The 15,901-nt window shown below is 47.5% G+C and overlaps 1 protein-coding gene across 3 annotated transcripts in view; it reads left to right on the top strand.

Annotated features, from left to right (window-relative positions):
- Positions 1-15,354, top strand: part of LOC8050408 (AP-1 complex subunit gamma-1) — a 45,323-nt gene extending 29,969 nt beyond the window's left edge. For all 3 annotated transcript variants that reach the window (XM_029995445.4, XM_029995444.4, XM_029995446.4), the window contains 5 exons: positions 578-721; positions 2,451-2,599; positions 6,480-6,575; positions 6,635-6,746; positions 15,184-15,354. In XM_029995445.4, the coding sequence (XP_029851305.1) occupies positions 578-721; positions 2,451-2,599; positions 6,480-6,575; positions 6,635-6,736 (491 nt within the window). In that variant the 3' untranslated portion in view covers positions 6,737-6,746; positions 15,184-15,354. The remainder of the gene's footprint in view (positions 1-577; positions 722-2,450; positions 2,600-6,479; positions 6,576-6,634; positions 6,747-15,183) is intronic.
- Positions 15,355-15,901: the final 547 nt, after the last annotated feature.

The following is a 15,901-nucleotide window of genomic DNA, read 5'->3' as shown; positions in this document are numbered from 1 at the left end:
AGAGTCAGTTGTAGAGTAAATGAGTTTCACTGGTTGGTTAATTGCACTATTCAGGATAGAAAAAGCTTTAATTTCAGTGTTCCCTTTTTTGTTGCCAAATCTTGGGAAATTTTTCATGAACGTTGCTCCAGGATACAAGTGGCAACTTAATTAGAATGCACACAAAATAAAAAAATGTAGTTGACATATTTGAAATGAAGTTTATCCTTTTCCATTCGAGTGGGTTTTCCGTGCAAGATTGTTGCCAAGATTCGAGTGAGCTGAGACTGCAAGTTGTAAGAAACTGGCATTGGAGGGTGCGCCCTCTTGCCAAAGGCACCGGAAGAGTGTCGATGCTGCATCGCGCCTTGCAACATTGAAGGCGTATGCTTGCCGCACGTCTCCCTTCGGAGTGGCGTGGTCTCCTCTCGTGAGCGATAGCTGGCCCTCCGTAACATTGCTGGAGCATGGGAAGGATCCCAAACAGGTTTAGAAACAAACTATGGGTATTATTTTAAAATTTGTAATGCAGCTTTGCAAGTTTATTTTCATTTATAGGGTAATGTATGATGGACCTGGGATGCCCGCTCTGTTCCAGCCTCTATTCCAGCCTCTGTGCCGGCCTCTGTGCCGGCCTCTGTTCCGGCCTCTGTTCCGGCCTCTGTTCCAGCCTCTGTTCCGGCCTCCCTTGCCGACCTCTCGGATGGCCCTGTTAACGGAAGCGCTCTCTCTGCGGCCGGCGGTGAGTGCTTCCACGGGGACCCTCTCGGATTGGTGCGGCCCTGGAGAGGAGACAGCTTGCTCTCTCGGGGAAGGCCTTGTGTGGCTGGCTGTCGGACACAGTTCTTTGCTCCTCCGGGTCTTTTTGGCCAATATTGTGGCATCGGTCCTCGGACACACTGTAAAATTACCCGCCAAACTCGGTGCGTGTACGAAGGTAACATTTTAATGGGGGGTGGGATCTATTTACGGGTGGGTTTTCCTTTTGGAAATGCGAGAGAGTAGCTGTGTTCTCACGAATAAGGAGGCGATGGGTGAAGATTTGGGTGTAGATGGACTACGCTGGGTGTCGTGGGAGGCCCCTCATGGGTCGTTGTCTTCCTTCTGGGCCAGTCATGAGCACGGGACAAAGAACACCCGACGCCGCTCGAGCAGCGGTCCAAATGCTGCTTTACTCGTATTTCTGGAAGAAACGGACAAAACATTTTGAAGCACGCGTGTAAGAAACGAGGATATAACAATACTCTGTTTCACCTTATGATGTACCGCAGGAAAAGCTACAAGCGCGAGCTCCTTGCTCTGGGGCACATCTCTGCGGCACAAGCTCTCGTGACTTAAGAGCGGCTGCCAACGCTATGAGCTCGCGCTTCTAGCCTTCGCTGCGGTACAACATAAGGTGAAGCGAAGTATAGGGCTTGGCCTTTTTGCTTCCTCGCGATTATGTAGCGGAATCGCAACATTTTGAAGGAAGCTGTTTTTTTTGTCCTTTGTGACAAGATAACCAATGTCAAAAGTTCAAGATGCAAATTCTTATAATGTTAAAATTGTTTGCACAACTCCTTTAAGTCATCCATTTTGGATCCGAGGAAAAGTAAATGCTTTTATTGTTGTTTAGAAATATGCAGGGTTTGGACGAATATGGACCACACGCAATAAAGGTTGGGTGTTTATTTCCGTTCCCCGTAATAGTGCCTCTGAAGCACTTGTTTGGGCGCGTTGCTTTGTGCCGTCAGTGCCACAGCTCAGCCAACAACGGCGTGTGGGTGTCTGATCTCCAAAGTGGGACATGCATAGCTGGCTTTGTCAGAAGTACTGAGACATGGGTCCCTATCATTTCGTGGAATTATGCTTCATGGACAGCTTCTGATGGCGCATGTTTTATGGACACACGTTTTGTTGACATGAATGTTTTATAGACACTCGTTGCGCAAATTGCATGCTGTAGGGACATTTCCTCATGCGTATATCACTGGGGTCTGTATTAAGCCATCCTCCCATTTGCGTTCACGCCGCTTCGCCAGCGACATTCTGCGGCGGCTTATTACAAAAATGTTAACCCAACTGACGGACCCGTACACGCCGCTCCGCAGCGACACTCTCATGCAGCTTATTACAGAAAAAAAGCTAATCTGAGCTGTCGATGAAACATAGCGTGTCAATAAAACAATCTGTCAATGAATTGTCGTTCATGAACTGATTGCCACCGCTGAAACATGAATTCGTCGTTTACATTTTTTTAGGCACAGAGGCGCTGAGCATGGCCGCATGAATTTGAAATACTGCATGCATTAAATCGCGTATGCCGTAAAGTCTCGTATGAACGCCTGCCCCCGAGAAATCATCCCTCCAGTTTTTTTTTTGACTGAATATCCAGAGCATAAAAATTCAGAAACTGTGACGAATGTTTATTCGAATACCGAGTAGTAATCTTTAAGGACGTAGAAGTGGAGCAGGTGGCGGACACTGTGCAGGCCCCCTGACGGTGCTGGACCGGGACGGGCTGCGAGTGGACTTTGCCTTTGAGCGGCGGCCGGCCCACGAGCTGCTCATCCACCTGACAGCCCTCAACTCGCTGGCCGAGCCCATGACGGACTTCCTGTTCCAGGCGGCCGTGCCCAAGGTGCGTCTGCAACTAAATGGGCTTTGGGGCCAGACGTGCCAACCTCTTAACTGTTTCGTATCATCTGGCCAGCTGTAAGCTGGACTAGATTTCCATTGGGTTGTCGCAAATATTTCCATTGGGTTGTCGCAAATATTGCGATACAAATTCACTTTGCTTTGGTAGGGCACATCCACAAAGATTTTTAGGGGCGAAGCTCCTTAAGGTCTAGCCTTGTCCGGCGTCCATGCTCACATCGATTGCCGTCCCATCTGTCTTCTTAAAAAAAGAAAAAAATGTTTGCGCAGTCGACAGGATTCAAACCTGTGCGTGGAGACCCAATGGATTTATAGTCCATCGCCTTAAAGGACACATGCAAAGGAAAAAAACATTTTTTTTTAAACGGCTTAGATGGAAAAAGGACGCCATAAAACAATTTTGCAACGAAGAAAAAAAATTTTTAGAGCTATATTTACGGCGCAAAACGAATTTGTAGTTGGCGCCCGCGGGCACCGCGGAAAAGTGGTCCGTATTTATCACGTGACTGGTCCTTATTTATCACGTGGTGCTTGCATTCTTTCGGAAGCTTCCTATGGCCTCTAAAAGTAACTTATTCACCTTTGTTTGAAGTATAACAAAAAACTAAGATGAATAAGTAACTTTTAGAGCCCAAAGGAAACTCCAGAAAAAGCGCAAGCAGACGTGATACACTTGTGCGCCGATCAGACGACGGCGGCGGCGCCCCGAAGCAGACGAACTTGTGCGGCGGCGGCGACGGCGGCGTGGAGAAACGCGTTGAAGCGGCGTTCGCACAACGCTCAGCGTGCGTCGGCGCGCGGGCCTACCACGTGACCAGTGGCGGCTCCCTCGAGCGCCAACTACAAATTCGTATAGCGCCGTAAATATAGCTCTAAAAATTTTTTTCTTCGTTGTAAAATCGTTTTATGACATCCTTTTTCCATCTAAGCTGTCTGAAAAAAATGTTTTTTTTTCCTTTGCATGTGTCCTTTAACCACTCGGCCACGACTGCGGGACGAGTAGGGGGCTCTGAGATGTGGTAGTAACTCAAGAGCTGGGGATGTCATGGGTGAAGCGTTGCATGTAGCCGCTCAACGTGTATACAGGAGAGGGCGCTGCAGTCAAATACGTATATAGTCTCGTTAAACTTTGCAAGCATTGGGTCAACGTTTATAGGCGAGAGGGCACTGCGGTCAAATGCTCAAATGTGTATATAACCACGTTCCATACCAAACATTCTCCTTCTGACGTGGATGAAAACAAACGAAAAGCTCGGCACGGCTGCGGCTCAGCGTCTACGCAGACAGGAAGCTGCTCCGGAGACCAGAATGCGAGAAGCTGCTGCAGAGCGTCAAAAACGCCTAGCGAACCCAGAGTTGAGAGCTCAAAAGCACCATCAGCACTACCTATGAACAAAATCAGTATCATCAGCACCCACCAGAGCTTCGCCCCAATCAACATCATTTACCACGTGGAGATGCGGTCATTTTTTTAAACTGCCTGGATGGGCCACATACATTACGAGATGCCCTTGAGAAGTGTAATAATTGGATATTTAATCTGCCACATACATTTTCAGTTGGAAGCGATTACGCTTGTTGGCCCCAAAAGTGGCTTCTCTTTGGAGGTTTAGAAAAACTTCTTCATATCTGACTTTTTCATTTTTTAAATAAACATAAAATATGTACTCAATAGTGCTCAGTTTCGATTCAGGAAGAATTTTTCCACAGAACTTGCATTGCTTGTACAAAAACAATTTATTTTACGGAGTTTGGATGAAAAAAATGTGGCGCTGTGCGTATTCATTGATTTGACTAAAACATTTGAATATGTAAACCGTAACTTATTTGTACGAAAACTCAATATTTACAGTATTCGGGGTATATCACTTCTGCTGCTTCAGTCATATCTGGCTAATCGTAAACACTATGCTGATTTAAATGGGTGTTCATCTGCAACCAAGCCAATTGTCTCTGGTGTGTCACAGGGGAACATTTTGGGGTCTTTGCTTTTTAACTTTTATATTAATGATAATGTTAACATATTCATGAGCTAAATTCATAATATATGCGAATGACACAAGTCTTTTATTTTCAGCTAAAACAGGTGACAATCTAATTGTGCAAATGAGAGATTAACAGTGCTAAAGAATTGGACTCGAGACAAGGGTCTCCAAATCAATCTTAGTAAAACAAAGCAATCCTCTTTTGGCGCAAAAATAAAAAATAATTTTACTCCAAATCAGCCTCGTCTTAAACTCAAGTATTATAGATATTCTTGGACAATCACGTAAACTATTTACTCACTAGATTGTCCAGGGTCGTTAAACTCGTCTTTTGTAAGAGTTGCATTTTACCTACTAACGTAAAGCTACTCGTATGTCAGACCCTATTCGTTTCGCACGGAAATTACTGCCACCTGGTGTGAGACACAATCACTTGTTCAAACTTAGGAAAAATACATTTATTGCAAAAGAAAATAGTTTGCCTCATTGAGAACGCATTCTACACTTCTAGTACCAGTGTTGCCAATTTAGCGGTTTTCCCGCTAAACTTAGTGGTTTTTGGTTGCAAGTTTTTGGTTGCAGTGCAAGAGCAACACCCATGGCCGAGCCATTGGCACACCACTATTGAATAGTACATAGCTCGCTAATTAGTTTTCAAGCAAGATACACAAAGAAACCGGGAATGCTATTGATGTTTGGGCTTTGGGATTGAGTCACATTTACAACTAAGCATTGTTCAGCTGGCAGCGGTTGGACCCTTTGTCTGGACAAGTTTTCTGTCGGCATCTTGTGCGGCGAAGTGACGTCGTGGAGCACTCCACAAAAACGCATCAAGAGTGCCAGTCTCCCGTTTGTTTAGCGAATCGGACAGCTCGGGGAAATTGGAGCCCTCTATAGCTGTTGGACGACGGGGATGCATAGAATGCTGTGCGACAATTCAGTTGCAACATGCTGGGCTATTTATTGTAAGGGACTTCATTTTGGAATATTTTGCCCTATGGTAACAGAGTGTACCACCCTCATTCAACAAAATTTCGTGCCTGCAAAATATTTGAGAAAAGCACGCTTGGCCGAATTCGCGAAATACTGAGCTCGCAAATATGTAGTGGTTTACAGTATATATCCCTAAGAAGACGCCTCTGGCTGTGACATGCACATTAGTATTTCCTCTTTCACAAGCCTTCTCTCTCTCTCTCGATGCCTTGCCCCTCTTCGCCCAAGTGTCGTGGGGCCTTTAGGGAAGGGCCAAACTTTTGTGCAGTAAGGATGGGTGCCAAATCCCGGAAGGGCACGGATGGCCAAGACCTATTACAGCGAAGCTGTTATGCGCAAGGATCTTGGAAAAAATTTGTCCGCGGATTTCGACAGAAAACTTCCCATTGGTTGTGGCAAGTATAAATAAAAAAAAAGTCCTAGAAGTCGTCCTTGAAGTAGCCTGAGAGGTCGTCTTACCGTTGTCCTCCAGGTGTCGTCCTCAAGGTCATCCTAGAAGTCGTCCTTGAGGTCGTCCTAGACGTCCTCGATTTGTTCCTATAAGTCGTCTTAGAGGTCATCCTAGCCGTCGTCCTAGAGGTCGTTCTAGAAGTCATCCTCTAGGCGGCGTCCTCGAGGTCGTTTTAGAAGTCGTCCTTGATGTCTTCCTAGACGTCGTCCTCTAGGCATCGTCCTAGACTCCGTAAAATAACAGCTTCGCTGGTCCTCCATCTTCACGTGAGGTGGAAGGGCTCTACAATTTTTTTAAGTCGGGGGAGTAGGCGGGCTTTTGTTCATCCGGCCCACGATTGGCGGTTTCCACGGCAATCGGCGAGCATGCTGGGGTGCCTCAGGCCACGCCCCAGATTAAGGGGACCTCCAGGCTGACGGGGAACCCTCTTGCAGACGTTTGAGCTGCAAATGCTGCCCCCGGACGGGTCGGTGATCGAGGCACAGCAGTGCGTGCGCCAAAGTCTGCGAGTGACGAGCCCGGACGGCCAGGTGAGATGGAAGGGGGGGACCGAGGGGGGCCGTAGCCCTGAGCCGCCTCCGCTGTGCAGAGCCCCCTGCGCATGCGCATCCGGCTGTCGTATTCCGTCCACGGGGCACCTGTCCACCACCAGGCGGAGCTCAAGGACTTCCCGGACTCCCTGTGGCACTGAGGCCTTGTCGGTAAGACCCTTTGGGAGGGCATCGCCCCAACTACGCCGACTACTTTTGTGGACCTTAATTTTCGGAGAAGACTGCGTGTGAAATGTGTACATTTAATTGGAAGTAACTCTCCTTAAATGCGTCAGTTCACGACGTGCCTGGATCTTGAGGGAGCGAATGCGCGAGAGCAAAGTGCTACCATGCTTTCCTCGGAGCCTGGTTTTTGTACTTTTGACCTTGGTATTCCATATGGACTGTAGCCCCAGTGTATAAAGTGCACATAGCAAGCCCAAAGAGGGTCAGTTGCGGTGCTTTTCGTGTGTTGCTCCGAGTTTCAGTGGCTACGAGTGACGTGACAAATTCTTTCTAAAGTGAGGCGAAGACGCCTAAGCAAAAAGAGATGCCACGAAATGCAGGTCACTCTATTATATGTCTGCACTCAGTTTTGGAAGAATGGGCCTAGGATGTGCAGATAGATTGAAGGTGCTTTCATTTAAATTCATCAAACTTGGGGCCATAGATTTTTCTGAAAATTTATGTATGTCATTTCTCAGCTCCGGTTTATTAGCTGCCCTTTTTGATAACAAATCTGCAGTGCCACCTGGTGGAATACATAAAAAAAGTCTGTTTTTCGCTCTGGCTTAGCTGAAAGTGTGGATATTTACATGGCAACTAATATTATAAATTATTTCTAAAAGGAATTATTTATGCTTCTGGTTATTCTCTTAGGACATTTCGCTGTTCAGAGCAATCTTTCCTTACATTCCAATTGGTGTTGATCATTTCATTTAAGTCCCAGTTAGGACATTGCATAAGCGGGGGGCAATGCATCAAACAATACAATAATGACACAGAAGAGTAACAATATATAAAAACGGCGGAAGGTATTATGTTCAGTTTAAATGGGCTAGTACAGTAGAACCTCGGTGATACATTCCCGGTTTTTACATTTTCCCGGCTTTTACGTTCAAAGCCGCCGGCCCTGCCGAGCTCCCATAGGAATGCGTGTATTGATTTCCTGCTTATTACGTTTGTCTTCCCGGTTCTTGCAACCAAAAACCACCAACGCATGCTGCAAAAGTGGCGCCACGTCTGCCGCACGTGCCGTGTCTTGGTGCTATTGGCACCGTTGAGAGGAGCAGAGCAGCGTCAACATACATATTTCAACATACCGCCAGCCGTGTACAGCCGTGGCATCCATGGTAGGGCAAAAACAAAACTAGTTCAAATTCAGCGAACATATTTTGTCGTCAATATTTTAATTCATTCCAATCCATCAGCGTTTTCAGACATAATTTTCGAGTCTATTTCAAGTCTTGCAACACAGTGAGTACAGGGAGGACTCACTTGTCAAATGGGAATCCAAGATGTTAGTCTTCCTCATTTTTGGATTGCCATATCCCAGATAAGTGTGCGTGCCTCGTGGAAAAAGAAAATGTTCCTTGGGCAGGACAACTTTGAAAGATACATGCCAGCAGTGAGCACGAGAAAAAAAAATGGTTCTCTTTCTTTTTGCTGACTCCGCGCGCACCTGCCCGCGCAGCGCTGGTACCGCCTTATCCACTGCTATGCGCTGACCGAAGCTGTTTGGTGTTGTTTTTTCTTCTTCTTTCCCGTGGGATTGACAAGTTTGTTGAAGTAACTCTTCTCCTTTTGCTTTGCACCCTTGCTTGCCCGGGACCCGCCGCCCTGCACTAAACGTGACCTTGGGGCCTGGGGCATTTCTAGAATTGCCGTTCATCTCCATCTCTTTCACTGCGTGCCGTGCTCGCGCATTTGCATGCTGCGCGCCGCAGTTGTATCAGTCAATGGTTTAGGTTGGGGTCCATGGTCTTGGTTCTCGCAGGGTGGAACGGCTGCGCCATTTTCTGCCATTTTGCGCCAGATACATTTGTCTGCACCATCCTGCGCAATTTTGCAGGCACTGCGCCACAGCCAATATCTCGAGCCATTATGCACCAAATTGCACAACGTGCAGCAAAATATGGTATTTTGTCTCGGTTTCGGTTTCTACCGACTAGATTGGAATTTGGCTACAATGAGCGCGTTTAGCGTGGTCGGCCTTGCAATCCTTTGTTCCGTTTTTTGTCCCTCTGTATGCCGAGTCGGAAGCGCGTGAAAAATTTTGGGGGTTGTATTCTGAGCGCTACACCACCTGCGACTGGATTTTTATCCTTCAACCATACGCGGTTAAGCAAGTCGGCCGAGGGGAGGTTGAGTCGTTAAGTGCCAGATTGCCTGAGGCTCTGCAACCCGGGATCCGGACATCAGTCAGTCGAAAACAAATGAGCAAAAGATTCCTTTTAGTACTTCATCTTTATAAATTGGAACTGCATTCCCGCAAGACAAATCATAATTTGATAGAACTGAAACGCGGTCCAATCCGAAACCTTGCCGGCCAGCAGCACTCACGCGAGTGGTAGATCTGCTCGGCGTACTTTAACCTGGCACCTGCTTATCGCTTCGAATACGATAAATCTGTTATTCAGTCTGCTGCTTTGATATTGAGTTGCACAATAGGATAAACTCGAAATTTGTTGCCCTGTTCCTCCACGCAACTGCACGTCCGTTGCTTGCGCACGTTGCGTGGTTCGCAGATATAATTACTATGTTGATCATGTGTGGGTTGTGCGATAAGCAGTGCTGGTTTGCATTTTAAACAGCTGAAAGCCACTCGGAAAATGTCAAGGACACTATCTTCAGAAACGTATGGTACTTGCTTTTTGGTTTTCATTAAAGCTCGCAACGTTTCAAGTTTTCGCATATGTTACAGTGTTATCCCATCTACCTAGGTTCCTAACCACTCATGTCCAACTTTGCTGCTAAGCACAATTGAAATTGCTCCCGTGCTCAGCTAAGACACAAGCTGAAGTGCAATGAAAACTGATCTGAGCAGCTCCTAGCCTGCTCCAGGATGTAGTTTGAGCTGCTCCCAACCTGCTCCAAAACAGCTGTTTCAGCTGCTCCCGTGGCTGCTCCCAGGTACATTTCATGAGTTCCACCCGTGTTCTCGACTCCCGGTTTCATTTTGCATGAGTTGGCTTCCGGTTGTGGCCATGGCATCGCAGAAAAAAAAAGGTACCGAGTTTCCAGGAGAAGTTAAACATTCTCTGGGTGGTTGAACGCAATCGCAGTCGAAAAAAAAAAAAAATGGACATGCAAGGGACCTTGGGAGGGAAGTTTGAACAGCATTGTTGTCAAATGAAAGAACATAGAGATGCAAGCTTCTGCATTTCACCCGGCTTCAAGCAAGCTCGGACGGCGAAGTACGCCGAGTTGGAACAGACTCTGCTAAACAAGCCCGGGCATCTCGCATGAACATCAACGGAAGCATCCTGCAAGGAAACGCGCAAGATATCGCAGAATTTTTGGATATCACGGGCGTGTTCCAACGGGTGGATCAACTGCTTTAAAGGAGTCATGAAACGCTTTTCCAACTTTTTTCTGTTTACAGTGATGTGATTGCTGCGCCAATTGCGCCAAACTGCGCCAAGGGGCTAACCCTGCTACATCCTGCTACATTTTGACAAAATATGGGTAATCTGCGCCAAGCCTGCGCCAAAGGACCAATTTCGGTCGCCTTTCAAAACCGAAACTAAACTAAGAACGTAATTGAGCATGCGTGAGCTAGGTGGCGCAAACGGCGCCCGACAAAAAGTACACTGCATCCATCCGGTCTTGCATGGTTTCTGCCGCCGTCTCGCGCCTCGACGTCTCGGGAACCTCGTCTCCCGTCTTTTTTAAACCTTTTCAACGATAGACGTGGGCGTGTGCGAACGCTCCGACGCTAGTGTGCCGGGCGCCAGACATGCCGTCATGCTGTGAAACAAAACCACGTTTTTGCGCGACGAGAGTTTCTTTGTGAGCTGAAACGCTGGTCGCGCGACGTCGGGTGTTGTGTACCCACGTCTCTGCCGATAAGGTGCTTTCTAAACTTGTTCATCGACATTCCTGTCCTTGTTTAAATCATACTCTACTACAAAAACCCCTCTATAAAGGGATACTACAACGAAATATCGCTTATCTCTTGGTCTATTCGTGTGCGAGGGAGCACTATCACATCAGACACATCAAGCTCTTGTTGAAAAAGACACGAAAAGGAATTTCAAAATGCAGTAAACGATTAGCAAAGAGCACCTGGTGGTTGTCGCTAACGCCTCGTTTGTAATGCCCGTCTAGGAACCTTGCCAGGTAGTGACGATAACTGTCTCGCCTCCGGCCACCACGAGAAAAAAGGGAAAGAGGAGCTCCCCTCCTCCCGAGAATATTCTTTGTGTCTCCCAGAAGTCGCTATTGTCCCTCTACAAGACTATAAAAAATTAACCCGTCACTCAAAATTCGTACAAAAGCAGCCGCTTTGATGGCTGGAACCGTTAAGACATCTTCTCGACATCAGCGTCGCCGAAGCTTTGCTCGTTCCGAGACGAACTACGTCACGATTGTGTTGGGTGTCACATGCTCTTTGCTGGCTGTTCTCCGAGCGCTTGTCAGAGTGGGCCGTTTGTAACGAAAAATACAGCCACCAGGCTCAAAATACTAACGTGCAATTATCATTTACGGATATTGTGGATCATATTTAACCTATTTCTGAACACGACGGGCGTTTTTCAAATTTCCTTGAAGTGTCCTTTTCATTCAAAAACCGCTTGTCTAAATAATAATTACCTAGGTTTCTCTCGGTGGGCTTTCTTTCGAGAGGGACCCCGGTACGTAAAAAATCTGCCACGAAAGGAAGTCGGTGAAGAGAAGTGAGCTAAAGGAAAGAAGGCAGTGTCTGCACGCTGAACCCGCAAAGCGCGCTTGTTTGTCTCGAGTTCAGTCGTTCCACATAGCGCTCCAAGAAATGTTTGACCATGGCTCGCGATGTCTTGCATCGATGCGCTCAGGTTCTTTCCTCCTGTGTGTTTAGCTTGTACCTCACCTGCCGGTCTGGCAAGCACGCGCCGCTGGAGTGTTGTTTTGTCGTGTGCTGGACAGTTACATTTTGCATACTATTTTGGGAACCAGTTGTCGACAGAGTGGAGTGGCATTGTTCCGATTTCGATTGAGCAGCCGTTGTCTCCGCTTGCCCGACGAAGCACGTACCACTGCAAGCCTGCTGATGTTGCCCTCACGTTGTGCATGTGAACATTAATGCACGACAGAGGCACCAGTCGGGACTTTTGCAATTCATTGTTTTACGTTTGCTTACTTTTGACGAAAATCTGGCACGTCGGGACCCAGTAAAACGGTGGCAAGCGTTCTTTTCGGAATCGCTCGGCAACGCCTGCAACACTGTACACTTGTGGGATGTCTCAGCAGTAAAAACTTAAAAAGCGAGTTCCGTCACAACTCAGCACAAAGTGCCCTTCGTTTGTCCAGCACTGAAAACAAAATTTTTTTTAAAGAATTTTTGCTTTAAAAGCTATTTTTGCTGCTCCGAAACACTGTTTTGGTTGCTCCAAAAGCCACGTTTGCTGCTCCAAAGCACTGTTCTGGCTGCTCCAAAGCTCACTTTTGTTGCTCCAAAACACTGCTTTGGCTGCTCCAAGAGGTGCTCCAAAATGGCTTAGGCCAATCACATCACTGTGTTTAGCTTTCCTCCTCAACTCATAAATCGCGCATTCTACCAAACAGTTCAAGAAAACAGAAAGGGGGAGTCCCCTCTTGCTCGGACTTTCGTTTGTATAATCCGGACACATCCATTCTCCCCCTAGAAGATTAGCCCGTCGCTCAAAATTCAGACAAAAGTTACTTTACCCATTCCGTTCACCCCGAAGCTGACAGTGCTGTGGAAGCTACGTGCTCCTTGGGCCAGCCACACTTTTGCCACGTGGTCTCGCTCTCTCGCGCATACCCACGCGCAGAGAATGAAGTCAGGTGATGAAGGGGGGCAGCTGATAGGTCCGGCAAGCGCGTAGCTTTCACCACAATGTCGGCTTAGGGGTGAAGGGAATAAGTGAGGTCTGGCATCGTGTAACGTGCGTTTGGAGCCGGTGACGCGCTGCGGGGTCCGCGGATGCATCCCAGTGAAAAGGCAGAGAGCTTACGAAGGGAAGGAGGTACGAAATAGTCCGCAGTGTTTTCAAATTTTCGTACCGAAAGTCAGGCTTTTGACTTTCTACCTTTTTCTTTTGGCCCACTGAACGATGTGCTATTATAAAATCCCAATATAAATTGATTTATTCCAGGCCCAAAATTCATTTCATGGGCCCTTTAAGAAGTGCCACAGAATATTGTATCGCACAGTAAGCGGCGAAGTGGCCAGCATTGACCCAGTTTGTGTTGAAGATTTTAAATCTTTGCTGCCTCCGGTCATCGCCGACTGCTCCCCCCGGGGCGTTTTTAATGCCGATGAGGGCCTCTTTTTTTTTTAATATACAGCCTTCAAAGTCACTGAACCTTGAAGAGTAAAGCTTGTCATGGAGGAAAAATTGGCAAGGAGCACCTTACCATACTCCTGTGCTGCCACCAAGACGGAGAAGAGGAAGCCGTGGGTCATGGGGAAGTTTGGCACTTAAAAAATATCCTTAGGTCACTACCGACTCGACGCTCGGGTGTGGATGACCTGCGCTTTTTTCAAAGGCTTCCTGCAGTACTTGGACTCGCAAATGGAGAACAGGAAAGTCCTGATCCTCGTCGACAACTGCCCTGCCCACCCAAAGGTCATCCCTCAGGAAGGGTGCAGTACCTTCTTCCGAATACGACGAGCCACGTGCAGCCGCTCAACGCGGGAATAATAAAGAATGTCAAACACTTCTATAGGAAGTGGATTGTTCGGCGATTGCCCACTATGGTAGAACGAGGTTAGACTCCGACCAAGCTCACCATCCTGGGAGCGATGCATTTCTTCGCAACAGCGTGGGACACTGTCTCGATGGCCACTGTCCAGCCTTGCTCCTGCCAGTGTGGGTTCGAACGTGCGGGGCGAGGATGAGCGCTAGCTGAGGGCAACGCCAACGAAGGTTCCGATGATGCGCAAGAAATGGAGACAAAGAAAGTAGGAGCCCTCCTCACCTACTCGGAATACCTGTCAGTTGACGAGGATGTCATCACCGCTGAGCATATCAGTGCTGAAAGGGATATGGACATTGAGGACACAGTCACCGGTAACGCAACACCCACATTTGTGGACGCAATTGTGGCATTAGATACCTTGCACAGGTATGCGAGTGTTCACGGCTGCGTGGACAGTGAGAAGGGGTTGCTGCAGCTTGAAAGGGAACTCTTACTGTCAAGCAGTCACTCGAAGTGCCGGGCAGAGATTACAAGCTTTTTTTTAAACCTAGTATTTAAGTTTCCGCACCCACAAAAGTTTGTGTGAAATTAAATTGTGTTATGACATTTGCTCTCATCTCTAGCTCTCCATGGGCCTTGTCATTCTCTGTTTTCCCGCGTTATATGTTTCTTTCTCGCGGTTCCCCGAAAAACATATCACCGATGTTCTACTGTAGGAGGTTATGAAACTTTGCTGCATCAGTGACGCTAACGATGGAGGATGATGGCATGAGGTGGGGTGGCATGAGGAAGGTAGTATGTTTCGTTAAATGCATTAGTTTTACCGGTGATTCATTTTAGTGGACGAGACTCTTTTAGGCGGGACCATATTCTATTTGGGGTGAGAGGAGGGTGCTTTTTAGGTCCGAGCTAAAAATGAGGACTGTGGACATGAAAAAATGATCAGTGTGTAGATATGAATCTAAGTCATCTGGTGGTATATTGTTGATGCTGGTAATATTTACGAAATATTTATATCTTCCTTAAGCTAATTAAGAACCTACCGTAAAATACCGCGGAAGCTCCGACTTCAAACAAGCGCCCACTATTAACATTTCCCAGACTTTGGAATTCTGCCATATGTATGTCAAGCGCCCACCCCCCCCCCCCCCCCCCCCCCCCCCCAAAGTGCCGGCATCAGCTGAAAATATTCACTCCGTTGCGGCGACCACTGGCGGGGATATTGTGAGAAAATGAAGGGACTTTCTTCGATTTCGTTCACTCTGCCTTCCTTTACTGGCCACCATCTTGGTTTTTACCAATTTAACCGGACAAGCGCCCATGTCTAGATCAACCCAATTTTGCAATTTTGAGTGAAAGTATTTTGCGGTATACGAGGTCAATTGTCTTGAACACAGCCTATTTTAGTGTTTTTTTTGTACTTTCCTGTATTGATTACCCTTAAGTTTCAGAAAGGACATAATATAAATACTGGTTGAGCTTTTTTTTTGTGTGTATTACGACAAGCGTTTAGATCGCAAATATAACATTTATAATTTGCCATGACAGCAGCACCTCCCGGGGTGCACCCATTGTCGTGTTTCGGCGGGCACTTTGAACTGTGTATCCTTTTACGGCAAAGACCGTCAAAGGGGTGCATTTTGCTAATAGTCGGGATGTCGTCAGCAGGCTGAGGGCACTAGCAGTGGCGTCTGCTGTCGAGGGTGCTTCTTTGGATGTTGACTTGTGTTCCCCCGCCCAGTGCCCGAGGATTGCCCCAGGAGTGCCCCAGAAGTGCCCCAGGAGTGCCCCTGCGGGCAGGTGGAAGAGCGGAGGGCACACCAGCGGGCTCGCTGGGCGATCCCCTGTCTTCGGCACGCTCTGCGGGACACTTTGGAGAGAATAAAGTGGAGCCACACGTGGTCAGCCTTCACTTTGTGCTCGGGTCATTGCACCTGCCCTGTGTGCAAGTTGAAGGGCCGTCTTGGAATACGCAAGCGAGTGCCTCACGTACACTGGAGTGCTGTTGGGGCAGAGCTGGCTGTGCAGCCTTGCTGTCTAGGACAGCCCGACTCGAGTGTCGGGTCGTGCTCTTGTGCTCCTGGACGGCCGATGGTACACACTGTAGTTGGCAGGAAACGTGGCACCTTCCCCTTGCAAACCACTTCTTGCCAGTAGACCTGTTGCGTGCAGCGCCGTCTGGCTACAGAATCGGTTGTAGCAGGTGGCAACTCCTTCTTCTCTTCCACTGTGACACGGTAAGCCTGACGAGGAGCTTTGGGCGTTCTTGCAAATTGGCAGGGGAGCCTGTGAGTGTTGGACCTTCTGCTCTAAAGAAGGACTTTGTGAGCAGCAGATTTCTTACGGAAATATTCTGTTTCAGGAACTAATGATCCACAATTATGCAATTATGTCGATTCTTTTATTATTTGTTCTTGAATTTGTATAACAAAATAGCCGAAATATTTTAGTATTTTTGT

The sequence above is a fragment of the Ixodes scapularis genome, unplaced genomic scaffold (genome assembly GCF_016920785.2).
Source record: "Ixodes scapularis isolate PalLabHiFi unplaced genomic scaffold, ASM1692078v2 PGA_scaffold9__187_contigs__length_104089568, whole genome shotgun sequence".
NCBI lineage: Eukaryota > Metazoa > Arthropoda > Arachnida > Ixodida > Ixodidae > Ixodes > Ixodes scapularis.
The sequence above is the reverse complement of the archived record's forward strand: the minus strand, read 5'-3'. Positions and strand labels throughout refer to the sequence as shown.